At 54.3% G+C, this 15,313-nt stretch overlaps 1 protein-coding gene across 1 annotated transcript; it reads right to left on the reverse strand.

Moving 5' to 3' along the window:
• Window positions 1–1,079: 1,079 nt before the first annotated feature.
• Window positions 1,080–13,489, reverse strand: SUMO3 (small ubiquitin like modifier 3). Its single transcript, XM_031665881.1, is given in 7 exon segments — window positions 1,080–1,201; window positions 1,295–1,370; window positions 2,040–2,063; window positions 2,066–2,095; window positions 4,106–4,177; window positions 8,945–9,073; window positions 13,306–13,489. Coding segments are annotated over 7 exon segments (474 nt in total). The 5' UTR covers window positions 13,327–13,489.
• Window positions 13,490–15,313: the final 1,824 nt, after the last annotated feature.

Genomic DNA, 15,313 nt, shown 5'->3' on the forward strand with positions numbered 1-15,313 from the left:
CATCCCTTTCCTCGTGGATTTTGGCAGCCCCTTCGCCTCAGGCTGCCTAGGGAATCTGGCGGATGTCCCCGTCTCTGTATTGTGCCTTAATCCGTGCACTCTTCCTGGTGCAAATGAATCACGTATTCCATCTCCACAGATGCCCATCTTCCTTCACCTTGGGTTCACTCAACTGATGGGCTAAAACAGCTCATTTTCAACCTGGGTTTTGTTACACCATTGCATACTGGGAAATTCTTAAAGCCAAATCAATGTCAGTTCCATTTCAAAGCAGATAGGTAAGTTGTCCATGGCAGAAGGAAAGCCGACTTACATGCAAACACCAGAAAACGAGAGATGTCCTAGACTAACACCCAAGCTCATCTGCCTCTAAAATCCACCCTTTCTTTACATACGAAACCCAGGAGAGGAAGGGTAATCTGTCACAGTGATGCTGGCTCAGACAGCTGTCAGCCAGGAGGTCTCTGAGGAGAGGATACATCCCTCAGCAGGAAAAAGGCTGGACTAGCATTGTTGATGTGCCAGGGGAGGGGAAATGAGCCGCTAGGTGAATGCTAACCTTCCAGCCGCTAGCTTTTCAATCAAAGTTTCTCCGTGCAGTGGCCACGCGGAATCATCAATTCAAACACTGAACTGTACCGGTACCCCAACCTTCAAATGCAGTGTTTAGTAGAAGCCAAGAGACAGAATACCAAACTATATTTACTGTTTACAGTAGGTGATGATACCAAAATAACGTGCCAAATTGGTGAATAAAACACAACAGAGCCGAATAAACATCCCAATCTTGTTCATAGCAAACAGGAAATGAGAAACATTTCCAGCAAGATTTCGCCAAAGTAAGATGATGGTGGTGGTCTGTGTGATTATAAAAGGCAGAGAATGGGCCACCAAGCAGCAATGGAGCCCCCAGGAACGACAGTAGGCAAGTAGGAACTATGAAAATGTTTAATTGGTATAGATCCCAAAATATTTCCTACAGAACTGAAATCACCAGACTAACAATGCATAAATTCAATACATTTGAAAGCAGCACGCACAAACCTACAAGAAGAACATGAAGCCACCATTCCATGGGTCTATTTTAGGGACTTCTTACACTTTGAAGTAGCCTTTACACCTACAACGAGAATCTCGCAAATCCAGCAATACTTAATCTTACTTTCATAGCCATCAGCTGAAATACTGGAAGAAATCTGAGCTACAACACCATTACCAAAATGAGAAATGTGGGACCCTTCACATTAAGAGGAAGAGAAAAGCTACCTTTGCCAGCCAGTCCTTGCCTGTGTACCGGCCACCTCAGAACACTGAGCAGGAGTGTGGAGGGATGGCAGGGGTGGGTCCTGGGCCTCAGACCCCAGGACATGCTTGGAGGGCCAGAGAGCACGTGGGTCAAACTCACTAAAGGACCCAGCTATTTTTAAACTTAAAGCAAAGCATTCAGCATTTTCCTTCAACTCTTTCCATATACTGACAAAGCATACATTTGCACATTTAGTACTTAACCAATGTTTATACAGCAAGTGATAGTCTATCCTCCCTACTCCACCTTAGTTCTCTATTACTCTGTCCAGAGCCGTGACTCTACTCATGGAAATACCCAATTCTCTGTAAAAGGACTGGAGGAGCGGGGAGAGGCAGCAACTCAGGAGCCAGGGTCCCCTGGCCAGGATTGGGGTGCTGCAACATTCAGGCTTATATAATTCTAAAAAATGTTTTTAGGTGGGAAAACACAAAATGAATACACAAAACCCAAACACTTTGCAACTCATTTTACCTGGAATGATAACAATTTGATTGGCCTCCAATTTAAGTTTTCATAGATTCATCCCCTGCAGATATAGTTTCGAGCTGCACTCTTGAAGTACATCAGAGAGGGAAAATCATTGTGGTGAATGTCCCCGAAGCTCCAGAGACGCCTTTGTGGTCGCATGGTCACGTGGCTCACCATTCAACAGCAATGCAAGGACGGGATTTGCCCGGCTGGGGACGGGCTCTAGAAACCATGCCCTGCCAGGCTGCCTTTTTCTCCTGACTCCTCCTGTCTGCTGCTGAACATCGGGCCGATGGTGTCCTCGTCCTCCATCTCCAGCTGTCAGGGTTGTCACAGCAGGCACACCGAGAGAGAGGGGAGCTTGTTAGTTTTCATCAGAGAGCGGGAAGATCCTCCCTGGCATGAGTGTTCCCTGACACTAGCGACATCACCTGATCCCACCTTGGCTCCTGTCCGTCCCCTCACTGCAGCTCAGCACGCATGGAAGAGGCATTGCTATGTGCTCACCACAGCCCTTACGGTTCAGCAAGCTTCCCCTAACAAAACTCACAAAAGCAGATTCACAGCTAAAATGTTAACTGAGAGAAAAACTGAGTCTAGAAGATAAACTGAAATGTATAAAATTCTTAGTGAAAAATTACACAAAATCAGAGTCTACTTAAGAACATCTGATTAGCAGCACTGAGTCCTAGGACCCGCAGGAGCCATGCGCTTTATACCAAGTGCAAGGGACCATGCCATGAAAGCCAAAGGCCCCAGCTCACAGAAGGGCCCATCAAGTGAGGGTCCACGGCTGGCTTCTCCCGCCCCTCCCCGTTCAAAGCCCAGGCAAGGTGGTGAAACACCCCCGCTCACTTCTCTCCTCCCGACACAGTGGGCGCAAAACACCCACCCTGATCATCTTCCATCCTCTGAGCAAGGGGAAGCTTCTGCCAGTTCCTACAGAGACTCAGCGAGGCTGGAAGCAGTCATGTTCCCAAATGGAAAGAAGTCCCATCAGGGCTGTCGGCCACCCTCACCCTGCCACCGACACTACGGGCCGGAGGGAGAGCCCCCAGGCAGGGCTCCCTCTGCCTCTTGGTCCACCTGTCCACAGCCTGCCCCCAGACTCCCAGTCAAGTCCTGGAGACTCCACAAGGCCCTCCCCGCTCAGCTGCTCTCAGCAGCCTCTCCCTGGTGAACACTCCCAGAGCTGCCACTTTTTAGCGGTGTGTAGATTTCGTAAAGTAGCTAGAAATGGATACTTATTGCAAAGATGTTTTCAATATTTAATAAATACTGAATATTAAATGTTTAAAATACTAAATGTTTTGCAAAAGTATTTCCACATAAAACATTCCAGTGGATTCTCACAACTTTGAAAGGGAGAAAAAGCTCCATTTACAGACAGACAAAACTGAGCCTCCACAGGATGAAGTGACTCTTGGTCACAGGGCCATCAGCTGACAAATGATAAGAGCTGCAATTTGAACCAAGTTTTTTTTAAAAAGTCTGTTTTGGGCAGGTGCAGTGGCTCACGCCTGTAATCCGAGCACTTTGGGAGGCTGAGGTGGGCGAGATCAGGAGATCAAGACCATCCTGGCTAACATGGTAAAACCCCGTCTCTATTAAAAGTACAAAAAAATTAGCCGGGCGCGGTGGCAGGCGCCTGTAGTCCCAGCTACTCCGGAGGCTGAGGCAGGAGAATGGCGGGAACCCGGGAGGCGGAGCCTGCAGTGAGCTGAGTTCGCGCCACTGTACTCCAGCCTGGGCGACAGAGCGAGACTCCATCTCAAAAAAAAAAAAAAAAATCTGTTTCCAAGTCCAAAGCTCTTTCCACGACAATATGATGCCCTGCGACGTGATATATGAAATCTCATTCATTTCGGCATGTGACAGGTACGTGAGAGAAACAACCTGTGCAGACGGATGATCAGGTGTGATGGCACATTCTGCCCCCACGTCACTTGTGCAAGTTACTTAAAAGGCACAAGAATCCAGTCGGCCCCTGAGCTGCACACGGGCTACAACTGCAAGTGTCCAGAGGATGGGCAGGAAGGGGCCACTGAGTGGTCCTCACACCCCCGCTTCCCTTACAGTGAGGACGGGCCCAGCACTCACTCCATCTCCAAACAGCAAGAATGATGTCTGCAAAGCAGTTTTCTCATTTGAAAATTTAAATCTAAAATTTGAAAAATAAATAATCTAATAATCAATATCATTAAGGAAAAAAAGAAAGGCTTTCTGTATGAGCTCCCATCTACGATTCTCAAATAAGCATATCCCAAATGGCAGTTACCCAACGCAAATCGGAAGTCGCCCTGGAACCACGCAAAGCCAGCTCCATACCTGTGCTGGAGTGTCGGTTTCATTAATTGGCTGCCCGTCAAACCTGAATCTAATCTGTCTCATTGACAAACCCTGAAAAGGAAAAGCAGTCGCCATTAAACATGTCCAGATACAGCTTAATTCAAAAATCAAATATTTTAATCCAAGTATCAGCATTCTGATATGCAGATTTATGATCCAGTTCAGTATTAAAAACTCACCAGTGGGCCTACAATCTCTTTCAAGCAGTGCCTGACACCACTGCTTTCAGAACCCACTTTTCTACCATCTTCTCTCTGATGGGCTAAAACAGCTCATTTTCAACCCGAGTTTTGTTACACCACTATATACTGGGAACTTCTTAAAGCCAACTCAGTGTCAGTTCAGTTTCAAAGCAGATAGCTAAGTTGTCCATGGCAGAAGGAAAGCAGACACAACATTCAAACACGAGAAAACAAGAGATGTCCTAGACTAACATCCAAACTCATCTGCCTCTAAAATCCACTTTCTTTACATACGAAACCCAGGTGAGGAAGGGTAACCTGTCACAGTGATGCTGGCTCAGAGAGCTGTCAGCCAGGAGGTCTCTGAAGAGAGGATGCATCCCTCAGCAGGAAAAAAGCTGGACTAGCATTGGTGACGTGCCAGGGGAGGGCAAGTGAGCCACCGGGTGAATACTAATCTTCCAGCGGCTAGCTTTTCAATCAAAGTTTCTCAGTGCAGTGGCTATGTGGAATGGTCAATTCAAACACTGAATCTTCTCTGTCCTGGTGCCCTGACCTGTCCTGGGTCATCCCTCCCATTTCCTTCCAGAAGCCGAGTAGAAATTCTACAATGCTGGCCGGGCGCGGTGGCTCAAGCCTGTAATCCCAGCACTTTGGGAGGCCGAGATGGGCGGATCACGAGGTCAGGAGATCGAGACCATCCTGGCTAACACGGTGAAACCCCGTCTCTACTAAAAATACAAAAAACTAGCCGGGCGAGGTGGCAGGCGCCTGTAGTCCCAGCTACTCGGGAGGCTGAGGCAGGAGAATGGAGTGAACCCGGGAGGCGGAGCTTGCAGTGAGCTGAGATCCGGCCACTGTACTCCAGCCTGGGCGGCAGAGCAAGACTCCGTCTCAAAAAAAAAAAACAAAAAAAACAAAAAAAACAGAAATTCTACAATGCTGGCACCACCACCTTCCCCCTTTACAAAGTTCTCAGCAAGGAACAGGTTGTGTGCCAATGAGGGACAGATAAGAAGGCTGCGTGAGGCCAGGGAGCAGTCACCACCATGACTTTGGCCTTGTGGAGGGCAGCCGGAAAGAGAGCACGCAGCCTTTCTGTGTCCTGAGGGAATGGAGAAACGTGGTCGGGGCAGAAACATTTCCTCAACAAGCAGTTCTGATTCAACTGAAACAGGACAGACGGCGTTAAAACGTGCATCTCTGCTCCCTCCTGAAACCCCACTGAAATGATGTACATGAGAAAGGCACAAACAGCAAGGACAAAAAATGGCGGCAGGGATGGGCAGAGATGTCAATGCTGGGCTGCGCCAGAGGCTACTGAGGCGTGGACACTGGTGGTCTGATGGACACTGGATTAGGATCCTGGGAAGGAGGGACTGGGCACACCCCAGCCTGTGTGGCAGGCAGCCTATTCTGAACAGCTGCCTGGAAGTTCACATGCAGACTTCAGCAGGACCCCCACAACCCTGTGCCTCCCATGGCAGCACACAGGAGGTCTGCTTTCTGAAGAGGTGGGTGCAGGGCTCCAGGCGTAGGACGAAAACAGGCCCATGGAAGCGCGTGCCCCCAGCGCTGCGCACCAAGTCCCCTCTCCCCTCCAGATGTGCCCCCAGGAGGCTGGCCGGAGACTGGAGGACTCAACTCTCCAACTTAGCATCTGGGTGCCTCCAGAACCTGCAATCCAGACAGGTCACCCCAGAGATACACAGCCCTGGCAGCACAGCCATCCATGTACATGGCTTCTCACCAGCTTCTCAGCGCTCCATGCTTGCAGAGAAGTCAGCCTGCATGACAGCAGTCAGGGTAAGGCTCACTGTGCAGCAGCCCGGAGAGGAGAGGAGGGGAGGAGCACAGAGGAGAACGGACAGGAAGGAGGCAGGAGAACGCTCCCAACACAGGCCCACACATGCACACACCCCCACACATACACACACATGCACAAAGATATGGACATACACACCACACACACCTACACTCACAATTCAAGTTCTATGGGAAGTAAAAAATAATACTACCTTCAGAAAACAATCAATTGCTACTGAGGATGGGTATGGTGGCTCACACCTGTAATCCCACACTTTGGGAGACACAAGCAGGAGGATTGCTTGAGCCCAGGAATTCGAGACCAACCTGGACCACACAGGGAGACCCCATCAACACAAAATAAAAAAATTAGCCAGGTGTGGTGGCGTGTACCTGTAGTCCCACCTACTCGGGAGGCTGAGGTGGGTGGATCACTTGAGCCCCAGGGGTCAAGGCTGCAGTGAACCATGATCACACCACTGTGCTGCAGCTTGGGGGACAGAGTGAGACCCTGTCTCAAAAAAAATAAACAAACTGCTACTGAGAAAAAAAGAACACTCAACAGAAATAGAAAAGAACTTTTGGAAATTAAAAATCATGACAGAGATGAGAATGTCCACAGAAAGTGGAAAGATAAAGTTGAAATGACCTCCAAGAAAGGAGACCAACAGCAACAATAAAGCCCAAAGCAAAATGGGAGAAAAATTATCAAATGTAAACTAGGACAATTAGCAGCAGGAGGAACAGGAACTCCAAAAAGAGGGACCAGAGTGTGGAGAAGGACACAAATTATCAAAGAACTAACATACGGCATATTTCTTGAATAAAAATAAATGTCCAGATCCATAAAGTACCCAGCAGCATGAGTGATAAAATCACCCAACTCTGAGGCACATAAGGGAACACTGGAATGCAAGAATATGGTCCCAGATACTTCCAGAGAAAAACCAAGTTACAAACAAAGCACAGAGAATCAGAATCCACTGAACTTCTCACTTTTTTTTTTTTCCTTTGAGACAGGGTCTTGCTCTGTCACCCAGGCTGCAGCAGTGATATGACCTCAGCTCCCTGCAGCCTCCACCTCCTGGGCTCAAACAATCCTCCCACCTCAGCCTCCTGAGTAGCTGGGACTACAGGCTTGCACCACCACACCTGGCTAATTTTTTCAATGTTTCGTAGAGACAGGGTCTCCCTGTGTTGCCCAGGCTGGTCTTGAACTCCTGACCTCAGATGATCCTCCCACATCAGCCTCCCAAAGTGCTGGGATTACAGGCATAAACTACCATGCCTGGTAAACTTTTCAGATCTCTGAAAGAAAAAAAAAAAAGAGTTTCAACCAAGAATACTGCGTGCAGCCACATACTGAAGTGTGAAGGTTTATAAAAGCAAAAGTCACATTCGGCCATGCAGTGTCTCAAAGACACTACCTTTCTGTGCCTGTTCTGAGAAGACCCTGGAGGATGTGCTCCACCACAAAACACAAAAGGGAGGAGGACTAATCCAGGAAACACCAAGAGAGAACCTCTAGGATTTGAACAGGAGGCCCTGGACCACGGCTGAGCAGCCAGCCTCACAAGCAACAGTGCAGGTGGGGCAGGAGGGGAGCCCCAGAAGAGCAGGGGGAAGGGCAGAGCCCCCACCACATGTACACGGCCCCACACGCCTGCCATCCCGCAGTGCAGAGGAGAATGTGGCCACCAGCCCAGGCAGCACAAACTCCGACAAGGGCCGGGGTCCAGCACCAGGCAGAGGCTGGATCATGGGGCCTGCATGGCGCCAGGCCACTCACTCTGCTGGGAAGACCGGAGCCTGCGTGTCTGGAAGCTCAGTCTCACCTTTCGCAGGTGAAAATAAGATCTGCCATCAGCAAACACGAAGAAAGGAAGTCAGAGGGTCTGCTTGTCAATAAAGAGTGCAAGGTGGTCACCAGTGACTGCCCCTATGAGCAGGGTATCCAAAGTGGGAGGGAAAGAGGAGGAAATCTAACTGAAAATCCACAGGCAAAAGAGTAAAAGGGCAACGAGTTGCTGTATTTTCAGAGCAGCTGAAGAAAAGCAGCCTCTAGGTCCCACTCAGGCAAGCAGGGCTCCCTGGGGAAGGGCACCTGGCTGCAGGGCCGGGCCCCCGACACGCCAGACAGCAGCTGGCGGGCAAAGCCCATAGCAGTGGCCTAGAGAGGGACCCCCTGGCCCAGGGTGAGTCCTCCACAGCATTACCAAGAACAACAGACACACACACACACATCAAGTCACACACAGCAGCCGGAAGGCATCCACCCAGCTGGGCACTGCCAGTGAGGCAGCTCACTATCCTGAAACTGAGGAAGCAGGGGAATGAATCACGAGCTTTCTTGCCCTTCCTAACAAAATGGAAAACCACACTGCAGATGAGGGCAGTGTTTCTGCAGGGCCACGCCAGCTCATACGTGAGGACGGGGTGACAGCAGCATGGGGCACACGCCACCTGCAGCCCCAAAATGGCCAGATCTGAGCAGGGCCCCCCGGAGCCTTCAGCGTCACAGACTTCACAGATGTTAGTACCCCATGGAGAACACAGCACCCTGGGCAGCCGCCTTATCAGGAAGAAAAACCCACCACATTTCTCTGAGCCTCTAGGTCCCTCCACCTCATAAAAGGCCATGGGGGACACAGTAAGCAAGCCCAGCCTAGGTCAGGTTTACAGCACAAGCCCCCGCCTGCCCATCCATGAAGAGGGCACCTCGAGTGGCTACATCTGGGTCCAGCCCTGACACTCGTGCTCTGGGGATGCCTGGCGCACACAGGACCAGCGCGCACACGGGGAAGCCCCGTGGGGGAGCGAGGCGCCGCACCTGCCTCTCGCAGTAGGCCTTCATCAGCTTGCTCAGTGGCGTGTGCCTCTTGATCTTGAATTGCACCACGGAGCCGTCCTGCCCGGCCACCTTCAGGTTGATGTGGTCGTTCTCTGTCTTCACGCCCTCCTGCAGAAGACACCGGAGACTGGCCTCAAAACTGTATCTCAAAATTACCACGACTTGAAAGGGCAAGTCTTTAGGTAATTGTTGGCTTTCTAAAGTCATTAAAATCAACCTAATTCTTAAAATTCTCCAGCAATTCAGAGTCACTCGTGATGGTTTTATTTTTACACAGAATTTATTTTTAACTTCCACTTGTTAAGCATCCATGTGTAAAACAATGCAAGTCTACGGTCCTCTGACATTGTTAATTCAAAGAAAAAACCCTGTTTAGTAAGTCTAGGGAAAACTCAGAGAAAATCCATCTTTATTTTAAAGTTATTCTTGTAGGCTGGGCACGGTGGCTCACACCTGTTATCCCAGCACTTTGGGAAGCTGACATGGAAGGATGGCTTGAGCCCAGGAGTTTGAGATCAGCCTGGGCAACATAGAAAGACCCCATCTCTTTTTTAAAAAAATTCTTATGAAATCAGTAAAAACACATATCCAAAACTCACACAGCTATATAGCATTAGTGAAAGAAACCAAAATCAGAAGAAAACATTTGTGACTCAGAGAAACCCTGTGGGACATTCAAGTGGTGACTTCTGGAATCCAACTGAGGACGGCCACTTCCCACAGCAGGCAGCCAGCCTCCTTCTCGCTGCCCTGACATCAGCAAATGTGAGGGAAGCCACTTCCGAGTACTTTCTAGTTTCAAACTGTCCCATCTGAGCGGCAGTAGGTGGGACTTCTTATTTTTTAATTCATGCCATGCCTGAAGCTACTCAACAATGGCACAACTGGGGTGTCTTATTGCCTGAAAATGCATTTGGAGTTGTGGCCGGCCTGCACTGCTGGGATAAAGTCATTTGTGAGTGAAGCAATGAGGCAGGGCCCTCCGGCTCACTCTGAAAGTCAAGTCTGGAGCATCCTGGTACCCTTTCCCCCCATGCTGAGCTGCTGCCTGCAGGGAGCACTGTATGTTACATGCCTTTTCTCTCCACTTCTCCTTACCTTCCCTGGCTGGGAGAGGGACAACTGTCCCAGCGATGCCTAAATACAGGGAGTGGGATGTAGAAGGCTCGCCTGAGGGTGAACCCGGGGACTGCCCCCATGCTTGGTTCCTAGAGACCCTGGGGAGGTATGGTGCTCTGTCAAGGGAGCTAGAGTGGCCGGCAAGGGGCCCTGGCAGTGAGGGGCTCCAGCTGCGAACCTGAAGGTGCGTGTCCTGGGCCGGCACTCACTCCCCAACTCCAGTCTTGGGTCAGACACCCTTGCCCACTCCCGGGACGCCGGTGGCTTGGCAGCAGCCTGAGTGGTGAGCTGGCACACCCCCATCCCCCCATCCCAAATGTGGCCTCCAGCGCAGGGAAAACTGGCCTAGGAAGGAAGAGCATGCAAACAGTTCCAGGCGGGATGGAAGTGGGGACCCCTGCATGAGCCCCCTTCACTTCCCCAAGCATGAGGATGCACTGGCTTCTTTAGGGAAGGAAGATATGAGTGTGTTCAAAGGCACAGATGCAGGGCCCACACGTGTCCCCACAGGGTAATGGCTGCAGCCCCGGGAGAGGCTGGGGCAGGGCAGGGCCGGCCACAGTGCCTCTGCTCCAAACAGACAGACACCAGCAATGTCGGTCTGTCCCAGACCCCTGGTAAATTCCTAATAAGCAAGTGAACTCGTGAGTTAAAAAATGAAGCCCTGGCCGGGCGTGGTGGCTCAAGCCTGTAATCCCAGCACTTTGGGAGGCCGAGACGGGCGGATCACGAGGTCAGGAGTTCGAGACCATCCTGGCTAACACAGTGAAACCCCGTCTCTACTAAAAAATACAAAAAACTAGCCAGGCGAGGTGGTGGGCGCCTGTAGTCCCAGCTACTCGGGAGGCTGAGGCAGGAGAATGGCGTAAAAACCCGGGAGGCGGAGCTTGCAATGAGCTGAGATCCGGCCACTGCACTCCAGCCTGGGCGACACAGCGAGACTCCGTCTCAAAAAAAAAAAAAAAAATGAAGCCCTAAAAACATGGGCCTCAGTTTGCTAGTCAATCCTCTGCCTCAGCTATCCAGGGAAGTCAGAACATTCTCCTGCCTGACCCAAAAGCTCTTCTTTCCAGCACCACTGGGCCCCAGAGTCCACTTCTTCCCCTTCCTCAGAGCCCCAGAGGGTAGAGCTGCTCCCACATGGGCTCAGAGGGGACCCACCAGGAGCAGGGCCTGTGAGGTGGCAGCCACTCAATCATTCTGGAATTCAACAAGTGTTTTCAACGGAATTGGAGCCTGAGGTTGACCACATGGCAGAGCTAAGTGTAAACACTGCTGAGAAAATGAGTATCATACATATTTTATTACATGTACTCTTCATTAAGAAGAAGCCACCTACGAAAACATAAAGAAAGGACATTTATATTTGGCCTAGTTTTAACAAGTATTTAAATATTCAAACAACCCCTGAGTGGGAGAACTTTGACTTCACTGGAGTCAAAATGTAAAAAGCAAAGGTCACTCCAAATGCCATCTGGATAGGGGAGGTTTCCTTGGAGTCTGACCACAGCAAGCAGAGTGCAGACTTCCAGAGGCCGCAACCATGGTTCCGGACGGTTCCATCCCAGTTTCCGCCAGTGTCTGGCACTGAGCCTCCACCCTCATCTGTAAAGGGAGGGTGGTCACCTCCAGGACCAGGCCAGTATCAGAGACAGCATCCTTACAGAGCCTTCAGCTCTAGTCATCTTCCACTAGGATGTAACACAGAGGCCAAGAGTGCACACCAAGGGCTTCCGAAAGGTTCTCTTTTTATGAACACTGGAGACCGCGACTAAGAACCCTCCCAAGAAGGAGTGGCCAGTGCACCTGAATGAAGGGTGCATACCCCAGGACTGAGACTGGAAGGATGCACACCCCAGTGTGGCAATGGGGGAAACTAAAGCACATCCAAGGCTGGATAAGGAGGGGTGGGTGCGCATGGCAACGGAGGCGCAATGGGGAGAGGTGGGCACACACCATAAGGGGCGTGATGGGGAGAGGTGGGCACACACCATAGGGGGTGTGATGGGGAGGGGTGGGCGCACACCGGGGGACGCGACGGGGAGGGGTGGGCACACACTGGGGGTGTGATGGGGAGGGCGACGCAATAGGGAGGGGTGGGCGCACACCAAGGACGCGATGGGGAGGAGTGGGCGCACACCGGGGGGCATGATGGGAAGGGGTGGATGCACACCGGGAGACTTATGGGGAGGCGAGGGCGCACACCTTGGGGCATGATGGGGATGAGTGGGCACACACCATGGGCGGTGTGATGGGGGGGTGGGCGCACAACGGGGTACGCGATGGGGAGGGGTAGGCACATACCGGGAGACGCGATGGGGAGGGGTAGGCGCACACCGGGGGACGCGATGGAGAGGCGGTGGGTGCACACTGGGGGCACGACCGGGGAGACAGGAAGGAGAGGGGTGGGCGCACACTGGGGGACGCGACGGCCAGGACGCGGTGTGGAGAAGTGGGTGAACACCGGGGGCGCGATGGGCGCCCTGGAAGGACGGCAGCGCTGCTCACAGGGGCTAGGCCCCTCAGAGCGCGCCCCTCGGGGGTAACCCCAGACGCTTATTCCTGAGCCGACTCCGTGCACTTGACACAGGACCCCGCACCCAGGGCGATGCCGGGGGAGAAGGCGACCCCGCCCAGCAATGACTCAGGAGAGGATCACGCAAAGACGCCTCGGGGACACTGCCGGGGCGGGATCCGAGGGCGCTGCGCTCGGCAGGAGCAGCGCAGGGCCCGTCACCCGGCGGTCTGGGAGGCGCTAGGCGCGCGCCTTCCCAGCTAGGGAGGAGATGGGCGTGGAGCTGGGGCGTGGCCAGGCCCGGCGGGGACGGAGCTCGCGGCACAGCGCGCTTCGGGGAGGGGCCCATCTTGGGCGGACCCACTTAGGGGCAGGGCGCTACAGGGGGCGGGGGGGCGGGGCGCTATAGGGGGCAAAGAGAGGCGGAGTAGGGGCACGGGGCGGAGTCGGACTGGGGGTGGAGTCGGACTGGGGGCGGAGCCGGGCTGGAGGCGGGGCGCGCCGCCGAGAGCCGCCGGGCGGGGGAGGGGAGCGGCGCGGCCGGACGGGAGCGGGGGAGGGGCGGGAGCGCGGGCGGCGCCGCAGGCCTGGGCGCGGGTCCCAGTGGAAGCCACGGTCTTCTATGGCCGCGAGAGTGGCGCGCGGCGGCGGAGGCGCCCGGGACGCCCGCGATGGCCGCGCGTGCGGGCGGGGGCGCCGCGCTTACCTTGGGCTTCTCCTCGGACATGGCTGCGCGGGCGGCGCGGGCAGGCGGCGCGGGGGAAACAGCGCGGAGCAGGCGAGTCACGCTCTCGGCCCCGCCGCTCTCCCGCCGCAACTGTGCGCGGGGCCGCGCTTTATCCCCCAAATCCCGGCGCACCCGTTGGCCGGCACGGGGTCACGTGGCTGCGCGCGTGCACGAGGCGCGCTCCCCGGGGCGTCGGGCGCGCGCTGGCCGGGCCGCGGCTCCGGGCGGTTGGAGATGCGTCACGGGGCGGGTCCCGCGCGACCCTGGCGGGTGCGGACGCCCTGGGGCGCTGTGGTGGGCGGGCTAGGAGCGCGTACGGGGACTCCGGGCCCTGGGGACCCCTGCCGCCTCCCCGCCCGGGCCCGGGCCAGGGCCCCGAGTCCTTTCCTGGGGGCCGCGTTCCTGGGGCGCCAGGAAGTGAGGCCGGGGGCGCGGGGACCTGGGGCGGAGGAGGGAAGCCTCTGGGGGTGATGTTCCCTCTCGGGAGCCGCGGACAGAGCGGAGGAGGTGGCCCGCGGGGTCCCGTCCGCGGAGGTCGCGCGAATCGGGCCAGCACCTAGACGGTTGGGGGCGCCACGCGCTTCCCTGCAGCCGAGGGTTCCTGTCAGCCGCAGGCCGGGCTCCTTCGGCCAGCGCTCCTACGGGGCTGCCCCGGGCCCTCCACACCCGTCCTCAAGAAGACCCGTTTTTCCTGTGAAGAAACTGAGGCACTGGGAGGTGACACCACCCCCAGGTCAGCGCTGGTGAGCGGCGTCGAGCTGGGCCAGGCAGCCCGTCGCCGAGCGTGGGCAAACCCAGGCTGGACGCCGCCAGTGCCGGCGGAACGGGGACCGCGTGGACGCGGGAAACGCGCTGGAGCGCTGGGCCGGCCGGACGGCCTCCTGAGATTTGCGGGCGCCATTCCTGGGATGCCCGGCCAGCCTCGGCCTCCCTGTCTGTGATCCCAGGGCCTCGGATGGAACAGACATGAGGGCGGACACCCCTGCGTCCCTCAGGAGTGCCAGGGTGGTGCCAGCCGGGGCGTGGCGGGGGTCTCACCTGAAGGTGAGCCCGGCAGAAGGTGGGGGAGGCCGCACCTAACAGGCTCAGCTGGGAAATGGCAGGGCTTGGATTTGAACCTAAGGGTCTGAGCCGTTTCTCTCCTGCCTGGGTAAGGCCCAGCCAACTGAGCAACGTCGCAAAGCCATGGAGACAAGTCTTCATGGACCATAACTTCACAAACCGTCTTCGACTCAAAAATTCACTTTCTTGGCTAGAGCCCCCCACTTAGGAGCGGGAAGGCTGCTGAAGTCTCTCAGGGAGAGGGTCAGAGAGTCAGCCTGGGTTCCAGGCAGGTCATATGGTGTGGTCCCTTCCTTCGGGAACCTGGGGCCTCAGCAGAAGATGTGGAGGTGGGTGGCCAGCTCAGACTGTCCTGGGAGGGGGCTCCACAACCAGCCCCTTCCCCGGGGACGCGGGGCCTCAGAGCCCTCAGAGCCCTCAGATTGCTGGCGGGGAAGTGCCCTAGGGCAGGCAGGGTTCAGAGAGTTATCAACTCCAAGACACCGTTAATCATAAAACAGCAGGACCGTTGGTTGCACAGGCACACTAACTGCAGGCTGTGGATGAGGGCAGCCCGCTTCAGTGTTGTAGAAGTGAGAAACACGCAGCTTAGAAATCATGAGACACAGAACCCAAATGTGTTACCACTAGAAATTAAGCCAGGTGCTGTATCACGAAGTGATGCATGACTACAGTCATGGGTAACGGAAAAAGATGCTCAGATGACATTAGGTTTTACAAAGCCAGGCTATAAGACAATGGTGGTCTCAATTCAATTCATGCTGTATCTGTCTCCCACACTCTGACCTGCCCCGAATCCTTCATGTGACAGCAAAGATGCAAAAAGGCTCCGTTGCAGCTGTGGGGACACAAAGGACACCGCTGGTGGACCGAGTGCCAAGAGGTTTCTGAAGGACACAGCCAAAGAGGATCCAATGGATGGAGG

This window comes from Papio anubis, chromosome 4 (assembly GCF_008728515.1).
Source record: "Papio anubis isolate 15944 chromosome 4, Panubis1.0, whole genome shotgun sequence".
Classification (NCBI taxonomy): Eukaryota; Metazoa; Chordata; class Mammalia; order Primates; family Cercopithecidae; genus Papio; species Papio anubis.